Source organism: Psittacula echo (assembly GCF_963264785.1).
Source record: "Psittacula echo genome assembly, chromosome: 1".
NCBI classification, from domain to species: Eukaryota; Metazoa; Chordata; class Aves; order Psittaciformes; family Psittacidae; genus Psittacula; species Psittacula echo.
In genome coordinates, this window is record NC_137735.1 from 129,576,214 (window position 1) to 129,594,467 (window position 18,254).

The 18,254-nt window shown below is 45.8% G+C and overlaps 1 protein-coding gene across 2 annotated transcripts in view; it reads right to left on the minus strand.

Moving 5' to 3' along the window:
* The window catches only part of FRMD4A (FERM domain containing 4A), a gene marked incomplete at both ends in the record, with an annotated part of 371,294 nt that overhangs the window by 90,668 nt on the left and 262,372 nt on the right, over positions 1-18,254 (minus strand). For both annotated transcript variants that reach the window (XM_080618704.1, XM_080618703.1), the window contains 2 exons: positions 1,104-1,196; positions 9,167-9,261. In XM_080618704.1, the coding sequence (XP_080474830.1) occupies positions 1,104-1,196; positions 9,167-9,261 (188 nt within the window). The remainder of the gene's footprint in view (positions 1-1,103; positions 1,197-9,166; positions 9,262-18,254) is intronic.

The following is an 18,254-nucleotide window of genomic DNA, read 5'->3' on the forward strand; positions in this document are numbered from 1 at the left end:
TGAGGCTTTATGCATCCTTGATTTGTCCTAAGATACCTCCACCACTAAATATGTGGACATAAGAGAACAAAGAGTCTCTTCTCTTGAGAGACCTCCCTTGTAATTGAAGTTAAATGAATGACAATCACTACGCAGGGGGAAAAAACTTCACTTAGGGGAAGAAACTCAAAAGTAGGTCTTCATTTTTTGTGGGTAGGATGGAATGGATGAGAGTGATGTCAGATGTAATATAACACTGGGGTGGAAAAGCTAACTGGAAAAGACACAGTAACACTGCACTGGCTACTTCTAGACGTGAGCTATCCATTAAAAGCAAGTCAAAGCCCTCAACTTAATTCTGTGCATATGCCATCCTAACCCCCAGCCTCTCTCTGGGTGTTTTAAAACTGCAGCAGCACATTTGTCTTCTAAGAATATATCTTCCTTGGAGGCAAAAATGCTCGGAGTACTTAAGAGCAGCTTCTAGTGGATTTCAAATACTAAACAGTTCCTTGCAGATTTCCCAGATGGAGAGAAATTTCCCCACACTGCCATGACCTTCATTAAAACCTTTGTAGTCCTGTCTGTGACTATGTTCTATGCCCATGCAGAAGCCAACTGGTTGCCATTAATGCCATCATTTGCTATTTGCAGGTAATTTGTTACGTGGTTGAGTCCAGGAGACAAATACGACAGAGCTATACTGGGATTAATTTGGCTCCTGACATAACCCACACCCTGGGCACAATCCACAGGAGATGGATGGCTCACTGGCAAGGAAGTGTTTAAGAGGTCTTTGTTCTGCAGCCCTACCCAGCTTGGACATTCCAGGAGTTCAAACCCCACAAATAAAATGTAAATACATAATGTCTGATCTTGCCCACATACGAGGTTTCTCTGTGGGCAGCTATGGGTGTGTAGTAGTCATGTAGTAGTGTGGCTACTACTTATTTACACTTCTGTGAGAAGAGTTGTCAAAGCCAGAGAGCCCAAAAGAAACCACTTTAAAAGTGTTTGTTTGTCTACAGGTCTTTCTGCAGCATGAGAAACCAATAGCCTCATTTCCTGCCCTCTAGGGAACAGGTAATCCATAGCTGCAACCCATGGGAAGGGCTTGCACTTACCTGACACAAAAGTACAAAACAACCGGTCCCGACTTCTTGGGGAAGTCATGTTCCAGCACCCGACGGTCCAGCTGGAGCCAGTTCAAGTGTCCCCTGGCAAGAGAAGAGACAGCATTGAGCCCAGCACCAAAGAGGTTTCTCACTACTCATGGCAATGAGGTCTGAGGTGTTACAAAAGATGAACTGGAGCGCCTGCTATTTGCCCTTGGCTATTGCCTGGTATTTGAAAACCACACAGCAAATGTTTGAGGAGTGGAGGCGATATCATCCTGGCAACATTTCAGGCTGGGAATCGAACTGCTAAAGTTCAATCTGTCAGGGTGAAAGCGCTGAGCAGGCAGGACAGCCCAAAATGTTATGAGTTTCACCTTTTTATTACAACCCCCTGGAGCACTCGTATCATTAAAAGTCTGTCAAGATTTTCATTAGAAACCCTTGTTGCTGAGAGTTTTCTCAACCCCTGCAATATTTCACTCAAGGCTAAACCTGACTCTACAGCCCCAGACAGTTTATTTATCACCCACAAGCCTGCAATAGCCTCTCTAGCTTTGCCCAGCCTTCGTTTTCCCTCCTTCAGAGAGCTCCTGAAAAACAGTTGCTCCATGAAGCGTTCCAGCTCCAATTACCACATGCTGCTTTTCTCTTGCCTAGATGGTACCTGTCGCTATTATTTTCTCCTATAATTTATCCATTCGTGCCTTGATGCTGGAAGCTTTGCTGGGCAGAAGCTCTGTTCTTTGTCACGTTCCCCACACTGCAGAGCTCTGTGTGTGCGTGAGAGGTATGTTATAAATACCATTATTTGTATTACAGGGCATCTCACTCCCCAGCTGAGATAAAGGCCCTGTTAAATTAGGCACTGTGGAAATACATAGGGTAAAATTCAGGCCCCACTGAAGCTGATGGGAATTCTGTCATTGCCTTCGGTGGTGCTGGGGCTGCATCCTGTGAGCTTTTGCTGTTGATTTCAGTCAGACCAGGTTTCACCCAGAGGGAGAGGCAGCCCTTGCCTTCGGTGTTCTGCTGTCTAGACAAGCAAGCGGAGAGACAACTGAAGTGATTTTGGGGAGAATCTTGCAGGAAATAAAGCAGGAAATGGAACTCAGATGTCCTGAGCTCTATTCCAGTGCCTATTCCCCAGCTAATCCTCAAAAATAATTCTTTATTCCGCTAAAAAAAAAAGGTGGAAAAAAGGCTTGTTTCTTAAAAAAAAGCATTAAATTACCTTCTAGGGTTGCCACAAGCCTTAGTAATGTACCCTGTCAGCAAACACACTCAGCTTTCACAAGGGTCTGCCCATTATTCCTTAGTGGTGCTTGTGCTTTTGACATCTTTGGAAAGTAAGAAACAACCTCTATTTTGCAGTGCAACAGGATTTGTAGCTCCCCCACTCCATCTTCTCTGGAAAAATAAAGGGGACAACAGGAGTTTAAGGAGGCTTTGAGTCATTTGAGTTTCTGTACAGCTGCCCTGGCTTATGACGATGCAGAAGAGGTTGAGCAGCTCACGGGCCCTCCAGCCCTCCCAAACCAGACCTTCCTATGATTCTATGATTCAATCATTCAGAATTACTTGTGAGCCCCACTGATCACTCCAGTGAGTTCAGAATCATCATACGTTTAACTTACATAGAAGCTATCTCATCTCAGATTTTACCGTATAGAAGTCAGATGTTCAGTTTAAGCAGCCTTTGTATCTATTTTACAAGAGTACCAAGTCTCAGCTAGGTACTAGTGATACACGTGGAGTTGGGGACTTTTTAAGCTCATCCTGGACATCTGTAGGTGTACAAAAAGGATCAAAGCCTTTTTTATCCCCTGCTCTAGACCCCTGAGTGTTTCTTTCCAAGATATTTTGACTTTTAGTCAGTTTTTTCTCTAGATAGATTTTTGAAGTAGGAATCTCATCTATCTCTTTTGCAGTTTATGGGCTGAGAGCAAGTCTGGGACAGTGCTGTGAAGTGATACTGCCCAGGATCAGGCGTAAGGGTGGCTGTTTTAACTGGGATGGGTGTATGGGCTAACTGGTTGTGTTCTGGACATGCAGCATGATGGGGTCTCCTTCCATCATTTCTGCTGCTGGGATGCAGTCACGCAGTGCTAGTGTGGGATCTCTGCATCGTGCCCTGTTCAGCACAGACAAGGCTTGGTTTTTAGAAGACAGATGCTCCAGGCTGTTAGAAAATAAGCTCCACTGAAAGATCCTCAACTTCCGCACCCAAAGATTTGCAGTGTCCATATTTCCCACTGCATCCCCCTTCTTGAAATCCGTCCTTTTTCTTAATTCGTTTTTTGTCCTTAAGTGCTGTTCTATTTCTTTTAACAGGACTCAGGAAGTCTGAAATGAACTGTGAAAGCCACAGTATGCATGGGGCAAACTAGACGTGCTCATCCATTCCTAGCCAACATACAAAATAAGCATTTAACCATGTAGGCCAAGGTACAGAACACTGTCAGAGCAAGGAAAAGCCACACTAAGCCTGGCATCCTATCCTGAACCTGTCCAGCTTCATTTATATCACCAAAATAGCAGCCACCAGCCGCTGATGCCATTACACACCAGTTCCCTCCAAGACCTATTTGTTGACAATGAACTTACTCTCTACCTCTATGTTTATTCAACAGCAATGTCTGGGTTTCCCTACCATGTACAACAAAGAGTTGAGAAGCCACATTGCAGAGAACAATAATTCACTTCAAGGTATTTCTTATTTTGAAAAGACTTGCTCTTTTCATTCTCCCTGCATTTAAACTTGAGAAACTGGTTGATATAATTAGTAAAAAAGGAATATATGCATATACATATGCATACCAGGTTACACATTTATGTTGCACACGTACACTGATGTGTGTACTGAATAACACAATTAATTGCCACCGAGTTCTGGGGTTGAAGAGTTTCATTACTCTCATCTGTGTGGAGCTTAAATCCAAAGATCCTTCACAGGAGGAAGGTCACTTAAATCACTGCCAGGAGCAAACTGCTCACTGTACTCAATTACCACTTACAATCTTTCATCACTGAGGGCTTCTGCACTGCAGATTGTCACCTAACTCCTTGTTTCCAAGCGTGCATGTGTGGCATGTAGAGAGCAGCAGCAGTGAGCAGCTGCTGGCATCTGCCTGTGAATGTGGTCTATCGGGGAGCCAAACTCCAATGCCATTACACCACAGAAGGCTTTGCTCTGGAAGCTATCTTCCTGTCTTCAGAACTATTCATGGAGCACAATCCCATGTAAGACAGGGAAAAGTATGGGCATATAACCCCAGGCATGTAGTAATCCTAACAGTTTTCATGGACCAATTTAGGCAGCTTGTACTAAACCATTCATACACTCTTATGTCTAGCTGGATTTCCTTCACGGTTCAATTTAGAGACACAAAGCTTTTGTTTCATTATCACCATCGATTTGTTCATTTGGGCATTTATATCAGTGTATTCACAAATAATGGTGCAAACAGTTTTGGGTGACTACAGAGAGTTTGAACTGGAAGCCAGATCATTTTTCTCTGTTGGGTGTACTCATGCTGGCAGTTAAACTGGTCTGTAGATAGCAAATACATAATTGCTTTTAGAAGAAGAAACTGCATCCATTTAGGTTACAGACTGAGTATGGATTTTGGTGCCCAGGGTTCATGTTGTCGATTACATGCAGTAGTTCTGTTTTCTTTTATCAGGGCTTTCAGTAAAGAGTGGTACATCGATGAATCCTTTGCCTCCAGGTGGTTCTGGTTATGCAGCTTTACTGATGAGTGCCCAGTTTTCTGAAAAGTGGATCCACATTGATCTGTGTTTCAAAGGTATTTGGGCCAATAAACCAACTCACACCCCTTCAGTCTCGAACCCATGTTGAGTTGAATGGACATTAAGAAAGACCCATTCACATAATAGAGACCATATAAACAATTTTTCATTTCCATCAATCACAGCAGAAACAAAAACCCCTTTAAACTCACAGATTTTCTCATTTAAGGTCTTGATCCTTTAACAGAAATACTTTTGAAGGGGCTGCAAAGCTCAAGGAGCCATGACTTTAACTGTACAGCTTTTGCAAAATTGCGGACTTGGTGATAAAGAAATGGTCTAATGCCAGGGCAGGATGATATACTGAGAGCTGCACCCTCCTTTGGGCTGGCTGTTTCACTGGGACATGGACACCTGGTCCCTTGTTTTGGCTCTGCTGCATGGCTGCATGCTGGAAATAGGCTTCCCCCCAGTTTCCAGATGTGAAGAAGTATTCCAGGGAATAGTGGTACACTGCTCTTCCCTTGCCATTCCCTTGGCCATAGATCCTGGGTTGAGCAAGAGCACTCTCTGTCGTTACCTAGTCACATTAGCACAGTTTCTAGCACAAGTGTAACACAAATAGTGTGGCCTCAATGCCTTGAAGTTTTGCTCTATATATTAGCTAGCTGAAGAAGATGCTCTGCAGGCTCTCCTCTGACAAGGGAGCAAAAGGGTTTGGATCAGCTTTTGGCTAGACCCACGGACAGGGGGAGCTGTGGGATGCAAAAGTTGGGAGTTCTTCATGGAGCAGGTGACTCACATCTAAGGACAAATAAAGGACACGGAAAACCTGCCTGTGGCCCAGACTGGCAGCATTACCCTTCTGCAGTGAATAGAAGGGGAATCCTGACCACTTGCTCTCAGTGATGCTGGGAGAGCTGATGCCAAAGGAAAGGGCAGCTAGTGGACATTCATAGATTTTAGCTACAACAGTCTGAAAGGAGGATGGAGACAGGAAGTGGCTGGTCTCTTCTCCCAAGGAACGAGTGATAGGTCAAGATGAAATGGCTTCAAGCTGTGCCAGTGAAAATTTAGACTGGATATTAGGGAAAATGTCTTCACTGCAAGAGTAGTCTGGCATTGGAACAGCCTGCCCAGGAAAGTGGTGGAATCATCATCCCTGGAAGTGTTCACAAACCATGTAGACGAGGCCCTCAGTGACATGGCTTAGCAGTGGATTTGGCAGTCCTGGGGGAATGGTTGGACTTGATGATTTTAAGGGTCTTTTCCAACCTAGCTGATTCCGTGTTTCTATGATTCTATAAATAGCTGAACTGAAAAAGAAAAGCCCTTTCCCCATTCTTTTTCAGTCTTAATCAAGCAGAACATAGCTCTTCTGGTTTTATGTGAAGCTTGGCCCCACGTGCTGTACAGGGACACCCTTTTGACCTGTGCTCTCTGCAGTTAATGGCTCACACCATAAAGCGTTCCTATGATCATTAAAATAGGAGGCGTTATTCTCTCCTCCATAATAGTCCAACAATCTAATTTTAGTCACGCTGAGTGCAGTAATGACCTTATATTATCACAAGAAACTATTAAGTTGCCAACGCAAAGGTTGTTCTCATTGATTTTCTTCTTAGGTTGTCATGATAGAGCACAACTAATGAATGGAAATCCCCAGTCCAAATAATTTTTAAATAAATTACTCTCTCAAAGCTTTTACTCTTAAATAGAAGAATTGATTTAATACTTTAGTGGCTTTTCTTCTTTCTAAACTTGCAATTTAGCCAACCCCAGACTACATGTATGAGCCAGGCTTGTTCTGGCTTAGCTGGTTACGTGTTCCCTTCAAGGAAGCCACATAGAAACTCAGCGAAGGGTGAAGAAAAGGAAATCCCTGACGGCCTGTGCCACAGAATTAAAGAGTTTCTTTTTTGTGTCTGTATCAGCTGTAGGGCTGTGTTAGGTGCTTTGCAAACACACTTTAGGAGACTGTTTTTCCTACTTTTTGAAGAAAGGTTTTTTTGTTTAAACTTCCATTTCACGTTGCACGTTAAGATCACAGACAGCCCATTTGATTTTCTGATGGTGACATGGGACACCCATTTCCAAGTCCACATCCCCCCCCCCCCCCCCCCCAGTATATGTTTTTGGCTGTGTTCAGTCAAATAAAACAATCACTGTTTGTGCCAACTCTATTCAAAGCTTTTTATAACTGAAGAAGAGATATTTTTGTCAATGATATTTTCACAGCACTGAAGGAGCCTCAGTGCAAAAGTCAGACTCACTATGGGACAGTAAAAGGGCTGCAGACCGAGCTTTGTATCAGCTAGGACTTACTGGCATGTTTCTGGATTGCATTTACTAGATTTAATGAGGCTGTCCCCAAATCTTTCATCTGGGCTGACTGAGCATCTCCTAAAATGCAGCCTGCTACATCTTGACTGCAGGGCAAGAAGGTGAGCAAGTGAGTGGATGCCGTCACCTCACCCTTTGTGACAGTGTGCACCCATCTGCATTTGCGGCACACCTCTGAGCAGGGCCTTGACAGCCCCTGTCAGTTTCCCATGCTTCCTCCCATCACTAACCCAGATCTTTGCTCATGCTGCTCCATGCTAAACCTGGAATCCCAGGGGAGGGTTGGCTCTTTCTAATTGCTGACACCTCCTCATTAGCTTCCCTTGCACTCCCAGGGGAGCCCTGTGCCCACTCAGCAGAGCTGAGAGCTGGGGCTGGCTCAGCTGCTCTCTAGTTGCAGTCTGACATGTGTTTCTTGTTTTGAACCTGTGCTGTTAGGACTGTTAAGAGAACATTTTCATCTCTTAGCCTGCTTTAGCTTCCCTGAATGGCTCTCCTGCACCCCTCAGACAGCACCCATTGAGTAACTTGGCTCTTTCCAATCAGAAATAACACTTTGATGAGGAATCATTTCCTACTCCTGCTTTTATCAATTGCCACTGCCTCCTGCTGTTCTTGTAAGGACCAGCCCCATTAATCTGTGTTGGGTTGGAGATCTCCTACAGGGCTGAGCTGCTCATGTCAGTAAGATGGGATGGATTCTGGGATCTCCTCTGTTTTGGGTCCTGCTTCTGCATGTGCCTGATGGCAAGAGCTTCTCCATCCTGGGAGCTGTGTCCTGAGATGCCCTCAGGTTGCCCAAGTCAGGCACTTGCCAAAGGAACTGGCTTTGAGGGGCAATTGCTGATGAGATGAATGTGGATACATTTGTGCAGTTATCCAACAGCCTCTGATTACCTGGATCATTATTCCAGTGGGAGAACGGAGCAGGCTCATGACAGCAATATTGCTGACTCAGCTGTTCTGGGAACACAGCATTGGCTTGAAAATATTGGCTTTTTTAAAGCAATGTAGGTGCAGGAAGCTTCTTTCTGATTAATATATCAAAAACCCGTTATTGCAAACCAAGGTGGAGCATGGGTAGGCAAGCAAGACATAGTCCATAGGCCCAGGACAGTTTAACTACAGAGAAAAACCAGGCAGCTGGAAAAAAAGCTCTGAGAGGTCACAGTCGCATTTGGCAGCCTTTCAGCATTTCTTCAGTGCTAATTTTATACTTGCCTTTTAAAGAGGGGGTAGAAATGGCCTGTCTCAATACAAAACCTCAAGTTTTGTGGTGACACTAGAACTCTGGGAGCTGGGGCACAAGGCGAACAACCAACATCGCCTGAGGTGACTGCAGTGTCAGGGTCCCATCCTTGAGTTCAGCTCAGCCATAAGGCTGTTGTGGGATTCCTGGTAAGGTCAGATACTTCCCACATGGATATTTTATGTTTAAAAATGCTTGTCATTCACATTAATTTGGCAGTCCCTTCCTTTCCCACACTTTCTTCTTTCCCTTTTAAAAGAAACTTTAATCTGAGATCTAAAACATCAGAAATAACAGAGCAATTCTGAGATTGGTTTTGGGTTTTGTTCTTCCCTTGAAATAATCTAGCATTACTTTTAAGGCTGCTTCAGTGAATAAACTGAGTAACACTTTAATTGAACAGTTCCGCCGGTCTGGTAATGATTTTGTATAGTGAGTGGATCTTAAGCCCATCAGAGCTTAAGCTAACATTTCATCAATGCCACATGACACCAGCTCTTTGAACATTGGATTAGGAAGGGATTGGTACTGTCTCTGTACACCTCCGGCCATGCTTAACTTGCTATGAGAGGCTTCCAGCCCTCTGAAGAAGAGGCAATATAGGACAGACTCCCTAGACCTTGGTTTAGGACACAGATCTACACTGATCATTTTGCTTAGGACAAAACCACCAAGATTTCCCATGATCTAGGAGCTGTCTCTTGGGTCTTTGATTTCTCGCACTTACGTTTCATCTGTGAATGCAATTCCAAAGTACTCCTTCTCCTTCAGGTTGAAATGAGATGCCACCAAATCAAGCAACTCCTTGGCCAAAAGCTTTGGCTGGAAAACAAGAATGAAAGGAAGTGATTAATGAGGATAACTCAGATAGAACTGCGCTGTGCTTCTGGAGGGAAACACTGTCTTTGAAGGTACTACACTGCTGTTCCTTTTATGTTCCTGCTGGTGTTCAAGCTGAAGCTGCAAGCAACATTAACTCCTTAAAATGAGCAGTAGTTTACCTCCTAGGAAATACTAAAAACCTGCTTAATGTTTCTGCAGACAGATGAGATACTGCCTGCCAGTGCTCAGGCCTACCATGACCAGCTCCCTCATGCCTCTCTGATAATTTTAGTTGTTAAAGCTTTTTATCAAGGACCTCTGCAAACACATTTCAGACACCCACTCACACATGCAGCGCAGATACACGCTCATAACACTAAGAAAATACATAGTGCCAAAAGATAGGATGTGACAGGACCAAATGAGAAGTAAATGACAGAACAAAATAGTTTCCCATTCAGTATTGCTTGTCATTTAGAGATAAGGTTATATCCTCAAATTTAGGCACTTGGAAGGAAAGGGAGGAAAGTAACACACAAAATACTGTTTGTAAGAGCGTGAAAGCTCTTACAAGCTCAGGGAAACTATCCACTCCATATGGAGACAGTGCATTACTACTTTTTCTGCAAAACCTTATTTGACTTTTAAGTCTAATGTTTCCTCCTTCCTGTATGAATTTCTACCAGCTCTGCTGAGTGTTTCCTTCTGGATTACTGAAGTCTTGGCCACAACAAAGCTCTTGTCCTGACCATCACTGGTAGGAAACAGGGGTACAAAAGATCCTGGGAGATGCAGCCCGTGACACCCCAGCAGCACTGGCACACTTGGGATCAGAGATCCCAACAACGTCCTAGTGCAGTTGCCAGCACTGTCCAGACTGCTTCTTTATGCACCCAATGCGAGGATGGTTTCTAGGTCACACCAGGAGAGAAAGAAGCAACATCTGTGCCTAAATGCAGCGCTAGCTTAAAGCAGCCTCTAAAGAGAAGTTGCTGTGTAGGAGGAACAGCTTGGCGGATAACAAATAGGTGGGATGCAACTAACTTCATTTAAATTCCCAAATCAGACTTCTCAGGCACAACCATTGGTGTCTCTGCTATGTCTACATTGCCTGCTGCAGTGCCTTTCAAGGGCTTCTGAAATAGCTCATGAAGTGTGCTTGGAGCTGAGCAGACCAGGCATGGGGCCACAGTTGTGTTCTTTGTCCCCTTGAGTCCCTTCAGGGACCCAAGCAAAGACCACACCAGCTACACCAGTCTCTTTGGAGACTCCTCAGACATTTCTCTTCACCCATGGGGTGCCCTAGGGTGACTCAGTTACTTAAGAAATGAGAAATGGTGCTGCCAAGCAAGGAAGCGAGCCATCAGCCAGCCTTGTTTGTGAATGCTCCATCCCTGGCAGTGTTCAAGGCCAGGCTGGACAGAGCCTTGGGTGACATGGGTGAGGTGGCCCTGCCCATGGCAGACGGGTTGGAACTCGAATGATCTAAATGTCTAAATGTCCTTTCCAACCCAAACCATTCTGTGATTCTATGATTCTGTGATTCAGCCACCTTCCTTGCTTCTTTCTTATTTCTGCTGAGTGAGACATGGCTGCTGATGGTCAGCATGGTGATGGCTTTCTCTTCTCCACTGGCCAGTGGTGGCTGCTCCTTTTCCAGCACAACCTCTTCCTGCCCATGGGGCTTGACAGGGGCACCATCTCCACTGCATTTCCCCACTGGCCCTGCCATGGCGCTTCCTCCAAAGTAGCAGATAAGGCAGGATAACTCTTTGCCTTGCAAGATAAGGGAAAAGAACAATACAGCACTGGAGCAGTGCCAGGTTAGTTACTGGACCAGAGCCCACCAGCAGTGAAGTTAAGCCCCACTAGTGCCCTCCAAGATTACTTTCTGCTCTTCTCTTAAGCTCTGCAAGGTTACTGTCCTTTCATTTCCTGTGTCCTCCCAACACAGATGGGCAACCTGAGTCTCAGAAGGGAGAGGAAGAAGGTGTCTTCTTCAGGTAGCGAAGACTCCTCAAAACAGGCCTGCACAGGAGGGATGAGGGCAGGAAAACCCTGCCAGGCACAAACTGAGCTGCAGCCAGTCAGCCTTGTCTCAGGGGAGACCTGTGTGCTCACTGTTAACAGTTAATCTGCTTGCTGTTCGGGATGGGAACGGCTGAGCAATGACCTCCTTTCATGTGAGCCACACAGACAAAGAGCTCATTAGCAATGCCTGTGGCAAGTTGTTTTAATTCATTATTAATTCCTGGACTTCCTTTTCCAGGGGGATATTCATTCTGCATTAATAAAACTTCCATCACAGACACATTGAAGAAGATGGGGACTGCTCTCTGAGAACAGGGGAATCTATAGAAAGTGGGCCCAGGATCTTCTACATCCAATATAAGTGGTCAGCAAGATAGCTGTGAATCCCACAGCCACAGGGATAATCAAGAATAACAAGTGTCTTTCAAATCAGAAATTGAACTGTGTCCTCACTGCTGCAGAGCTGAACTGTGGTGCACTGTGTGCTGCCTGGGCAGCTGCTGAGACCCCTCTTTGGACTTGCAAATATGACACTTTCCATAAAAACTTAGTACCTCAATAGTGGGTCAGCGAATCCACCTGCCAGCAATGGTGGCATCAGTGCATCCTGGTCATCTGTAAAGTGTGCAGCTCTTCTGTGAAGTCAAACCTGACTTGTGGGCACGCTAAGGTTTCTCCTTTGCCTCTTGGAGAGGCAGAAGAGCAGATATGGACTTATCAGGGCTACCTCCTTATTGTCAGAATGACCCTGACACCCTTCACTGTGCCCTAGGCCATGTTTGAGAGGCTTGTTTGAAATGTTGCACAATGCAAAGTACTTCTGCCTCAGAAGTGAGGACCATAGCAAGCACATGGTCAGGGCTCTTCTGCAACCCCAGCTCCTGCAGCCTTGAAGCTGTGAATTCATCCTCTCCCTCCTCTCCTAAACAACTTGAGTTTGTTCAAATAATGACTTAGAGGAAAGGGAGAGCTTTATTAGTGGTGTTGGGATGTGGCAGGGAAAGAGCTGAGCATCACTAGTGGATCTGACTTGAACTCACACCAGGAAAACTTATGAAAAGGCACTAAAGGCAGTGCAAGAAGGCACGTATAGGATCACAGCTGGATGACACTCCCAGCGCTGCCTTCCTGCATTCCCTCATTGCTCAAAGAACCCCATACCCTGGCTGCAGGCACCGGCTGTGCTAGAGAGAACCACACTAAAAAAACTTGAGCACATGCAGTGCTCAAGCTCTGTCTTTATCTCCTTGACTCTATTTTAAGGAGCATTCAGCACCGACAGATTAACCACAGGGGATGAACCTCTATTTGTTGTGCTGTGCTTATCTCTGCAGAGGCACTCCAAACAGGTGCACCCTATATGGGTGTCTGTTCCTAATTAAACATGAAGGCAACTTCCCTGAATAATGCCAGAGCACAGCAAACACTAAATAGGGAAGAGGAGATGGAGGCTGCATGAGGGAGGAGTGATACTGATTCAGTGTCAAAACCCCCTGAGTATCACAGCTCTTCCATGTATTTATTGGATGAGCTCTCAGACGCATGAGCCCTCTAATATGGACCCACTGGGGGAGAAGGCTGGGAACTGCTCATGGAAGACCTCCCCAGTGCTTCGGAGAGGAAAAGGAGAAGGTGAGATGCGGGTGATGCAGAGCAAGGTGTTGCTACACAAGGTAACATGCAAGCCCCATTTTGATGCCTCCTAACAACAACCATGGTCATTGTCACACAAGTTTAATGATCATACTGATATGTTATGGGCATGTATTGGCCATAGGATGGGAGGAGGAGGAAGAGGGATTCTGAGGAGAAGAATCTCTTGTAGTCTGTAGAAAGCTGGACTCCAAGCTGTGTGGTGTGGTTGTCACATCTGAGGGGTGGGATGACATTAAGATGGATCTGAACAAGCTTGAGAAGTGATGCCATGTGAACATCACGAAGTTCAACAAGGCCAAGAGCAAGGTCCTTCACCTGGGTTGGGACAACCCCTGGTGTCAATACAGGCTGGGAGGGTGAAGGGATTGAGAGCAGCCTTATGGAGAAGAACTTAGGGGTACTAGTGGATGATAAGCTGGACAAGAGCTGGCAATGTGCCCCCACAGTCCTAAAGGCCAGTGGAATCTCAGGCTGCATCACAAGACGAGTGGCCAGCAGGTTGAGGTAGGCAATTCTTTCAATCTACTCTGCTCTCTTATCACACAACCTGGAGTCCTGTGTCCAGCTCTGGGGCTCCCAGTACAAGACAGATGTGGACTTTTGGAGTGGGTCTAGATGAGGCCATAAAATGATCAGAGGTTGGAGCACCACTGCTAAGAGGAAAGGCTGAGACAACTGTGGTTGTTCAGCCTGGGGAAGAGAAGGTTCTGGGGAGACCGTATTCCAGCCTTTTAGTACCTAAAGGGGGCTTATAAGATAGATGAGGGCAAACGTTTTAATAGGGCCTGTAGCAATAGGACAAGAGGCAATGTTCAAACTAGATAAAAGGAAGAAATCGTGTATGATGAAAGTCATGAAACACTGGAACAGGTTTTCTTAAGAGGTGGCAGCTGCCTCATTGCTGGAAGCATTCAAGGCCAGGCTGGACAGAACTCTGAGCAACCTGACAGAATCGAAAATGTCTCTATTCAATGCAGGGGAGTTGGACTATATGAGCTTTAAAAGTCTCTGTCAACTCAAACCATTCTATGATTCTATCATAAGCTTCTGGGGCAACTAGTCTCATCCTAAAACCACCCCAAATACAGTCCTGCAAATAGGTATTTCTCTCTAGGAGGGCATGGTTTGGTTCAGCTGAGGATCAGCACTGTAAATGCCCAACCTGACCCGAGCCTTGAAAGGGCAGTGCTGCCATCCAAGGAAGGGCTACTTGGGGGCTACAAACCAGATAGCCCAAGTGCCACAATGGGATCAACTGAGAGCTCACCTCAGTGAGCCATGGGCACCTCAGCTGGCTTAGTGCCTGGAGAGTAAACATCTTCAGATCTCAATTGGCAAAATCAGGAGTGCAAGGGTTTCTCCATAGCTTCAGAAGATCATCTGCCAGTCGTTGTGGAAAATCCAGCAGAAACACAAGCATTCCACTATTAAATATTCAATCTAATTAAAAGACAACGTTACTGGGATTTGAACAGCCTGAGGAACTCCGGAGTCATGTGTTTCCCCAGTGGAAAGACAGGCTGCCCACTTTTGGCACAGAAGCATGTTTCTCACTGACAGCTTCCCATTAAGCTTAGAAATGAGTGAGTTATGGAGAGAGATTATCTATCCACAGTCCAGCAGTGCCATGAATAAAAACCAGATGACATGGTATTAGCAGCTGCTGGCATGTCCCTAGAAGCACAGGCACACACAAAGTATATTGTATTGTTTTATTAACTGTCAAACAAGCCTATCCATTTCCCCTCCCCCATTTCATAGCTTTTCCCTAATTCTCCATGGCAGAAGGTTTCTGGGAAATGCATAGTTTCAACATATGGACAGATCTGCACCACCCGAATACATCCAGCACAGGGATGCACTGAACTGTGGGAACCAGGTAACCAGCTCACACTTAGAAATGTCTCTTTTCATTAGATTAAAAAGACTGCTGCCGTCCACTGTCTCCTTGCTGGAGGGACTTACAGTGAGATATATCATGAAAATACAGAGATGGCACACTGCTATGCCAAGTGCTACAATACTAAAGACTGTTTGCAGTACTGGTGCTCAGCCTGCACTGATTTTGTGCTATAACCCTGCTGTGGTCAGGCTCCAGGACTCAAATCACTGGTATTTCATAGAATCACAGTATCACAGTATGTTAGAGATTGGAAGGGACCTCAAAAGATCATCTAGTCCAATCCCCCTGCCAGAGCAGGAACACCTAGATAAGGTTACATAGGAATGTGTCCAGGCGGGTTTTGAATGTCTCCAGAGAAGGAGACTCCACAACCTCCCTGGGCAGCCCAGAATGGCTGAATCCCAGAACGGTTTGGGTTGGAAGGGACCTTAAAGCTCATCCAGTTCCAACCCCCTGCCACGGGCAGGGACACCTTCCACTAGAGCAGGTTGCTCCAAGCCCCTGTGTCCAACCTGGCCTTGAACACTGCCAGGGATGGGGCAGCCACAGCTTCTCTGGGCACCCTGTGCCAGTGCCTCAGCACCCTCACAGGGAAGAATTTCTTCCTAAAATCTAATCTAAATCTCCCTTCTTTCAGTTTAATTTAACTGTGAACGTGTGCTGGTGCAGGATGACCCATTGGTACCCTCAAGCCAAAGCCACCAGGTCAGACACAGTCCCAAGGATGGTAGCCTGGTTTGGGAGGAGAGGTAGTTTACCCCTAGGAACAAAAGCCAGGCTGTGCCATGTGGCTTCCAACCCAGCCAGGGAGCCCTGAACTGGTTTATTTATGAGCACAGACACAGCAGATGCTGTCCGGCAAGTTCCCAAGCAGGTTTGGTTTCTGCAGACCGTGAAGCGTGTCCAGTTCAAACCAGCCTCTCAAGTCTTACTGACTTGGTCCAATTTTGCTATGCATTCAAAACTTGGATGCTTGAAAACCATCCCTCTGGTGGCTTGAGTTGAAATATAAGCTGTGGGATGTGTGCAGTGCAGCCAGTCCATCAGCAGGAAAGGTGAGGTAGAAAAAGGAGCTGTTTGCATGAATAGAGAGTTATTCCTGCCCAGCGCCCAGCATTGTACTGCCAGCCAGGGAACAACGCTCCTTCCTCTCACCCATCTCTAGCCTTGGGCAGTTTAATAAAATATAAAAATATATTTTTATTTTATGCTAAAAAAAAAAAAAATGAAATAAAAGCGCAAAACAGTGATTTGCACACAATTTTTCCCCTCCAACAACTGTTATCATTTGCTAATGAAGCAAACTCCAGGTGCTCCCTGCTGAATTAGATCATCTGCTGAAACCAGCCACAGAGATGCCCATATAGACTCTTTTTGTTCCCATTCTGTTCCTCCAGGCATTGGTTATCCAGTGGCCAGCAGCTGGAGGCCAGCACATGCTTACACCCATATGCATTAGGCAGTACATTACCCCATGATAGTTACTGACTGTAACTCCCTCCCACCCCTGCTTCCTTGTGCCTGAAACATGGAAATCTCTCATCCAGGGGCCATTGAACTGTCACTCACTTGCAGTTCTCTTCTTGTCAAATTGGCTCTGCAAACAGCTCTGTCATCCCATTATTTAACCCTTTGTAAGCACTTTGGAGAGAAGAAAAATCCAGTTGCACCACAGCAATAGAGTCATAGAATCAATGAGATTGGAACAGATCTTTAAGATCATCAAGTCCAACTGTTACCTATAATGACCCTTCCAGCTGTTGTCTCATCCAAGTACAGCTCAATAACATTGTCCCAAACCGCTCAGGCTGAAGGCGTGGGGCTCTAGAGATTGAAATTCCCCTTACGGGATAGATCCACCATTCCTCAGCTCCACATTACTGTGTCAATATATGGAGTGCACATAATAAAAGCAGGCTGGGATTTCGCTGGGTGGAACATTATTCCCTGAAATCAAGATGCGTGAGGAAGGAACGCCTTAGTTTTTATCACGAAACAGCTGAACCCGTCAGTACTGGGACTGGCAGTGGGAGCGCTGCTCTTATTGGCACACACAGAACCTCTCTCCTAGAGTCAGTGGTTGGCTCTAAAAGTCTCTTTCCTTCATTTACATAGGAAAATGAGAGAACTTGCCTCCAGCACCCTCCTCAGGAACGTGGAGGATGGTGACAGAGCATCCCGGACGTTTTTCTTGGGAAGTCAACACCCACTGGTTGTGGGAATTAAGATTTATTAAGGTCAGAGAGACAAAGACACAAAACCCTCCCAAGTTTTAGAAGTCTGTTTGGTGACAGGATTAGAAACACCCTGCTGACAAGTTGCCTTAGAAATATTTACAGATAGCTGCATCTCTGCATTAAGCTTATACCTGACACTCTGCATCTTAAGTCAGAAGCCATTGCCGACACTCTCTAATTCCCCTACATATTAACAATGTGAATCTGCTTAAATATTTTTGTACTTGGAGAAAGCAGAGAGCAGGAGCCAGCCAAGTCTGCACGGCAGATTCATGTCAAAGCCAAAATGAGAAGCAGTTGGTGGGAGGAAAAAAGATGTTTTTTGGTCTGTAGCACCCCTCCTCCCTTCTTGCCTGATGCAGAGGCAGCTGCACGCTTCCCCTGTTCAGACGGGGTCTGCATAGATGCCCAGTGACCCCAATCCTCTCTGATGTCTTCTGTGTCGTCCTGCAACTCCAACAGAGTTTTCAGGTGACTGCATCCAAAGATAGCAGCCAGATGCTACTGGTGCTGGGATGGGAAATCTGCTTCTCTTCACTGTTCCATGCTTTGAGCTTTCTGCATGACAAAAGCCTCAGTGCTTCCCGTGCTTCCCTCTTTCCTCCTTTCTCCATCTGCCTGCTCCATCCCTTCTCTGTCTCTGCTGGGAGCAGCTAATGTCTCCACATACAGCTCACAGACGCAGCTGATGCACGGAGGATGGAAGAAGGATAAGCTGAGTTTTGTGGCTTCCTGCTTTCTTTGTGTACATGTGTTTTTAAATCCATAGACCTGAAGCACAAAGAGATTTGGTGGCTGCTCAGAGCACTACATCCTATGTGGGAATCCACATCACTGTCTTCTGCAGGGTTGGGAAGAGGATGCTGTGCCTGACATTCAGACTGATGTCATGCCCTGCCCTGGCTACTTGGGGTGCCAGCAGGAGCAGCACACTGTAAGATATTTCTCCCTGGGATCCCCCATGAGCCTGCATCTCTGAGCTATGCAGTCTGGATATGCTGGTTAGATGCACATTACCTTCATGGAGCACTGTGCCAAGTGCACTGTTTCCCAGTGTATCTCCCATATGCCAGAGCACTGATGTGTGCCTGTACAAGCAGCAATTTTGCACAGGATTTCCAGAGGCCTGAGAATCAAAGGCAAGTGGGCAAAATCCTGACGTTCCC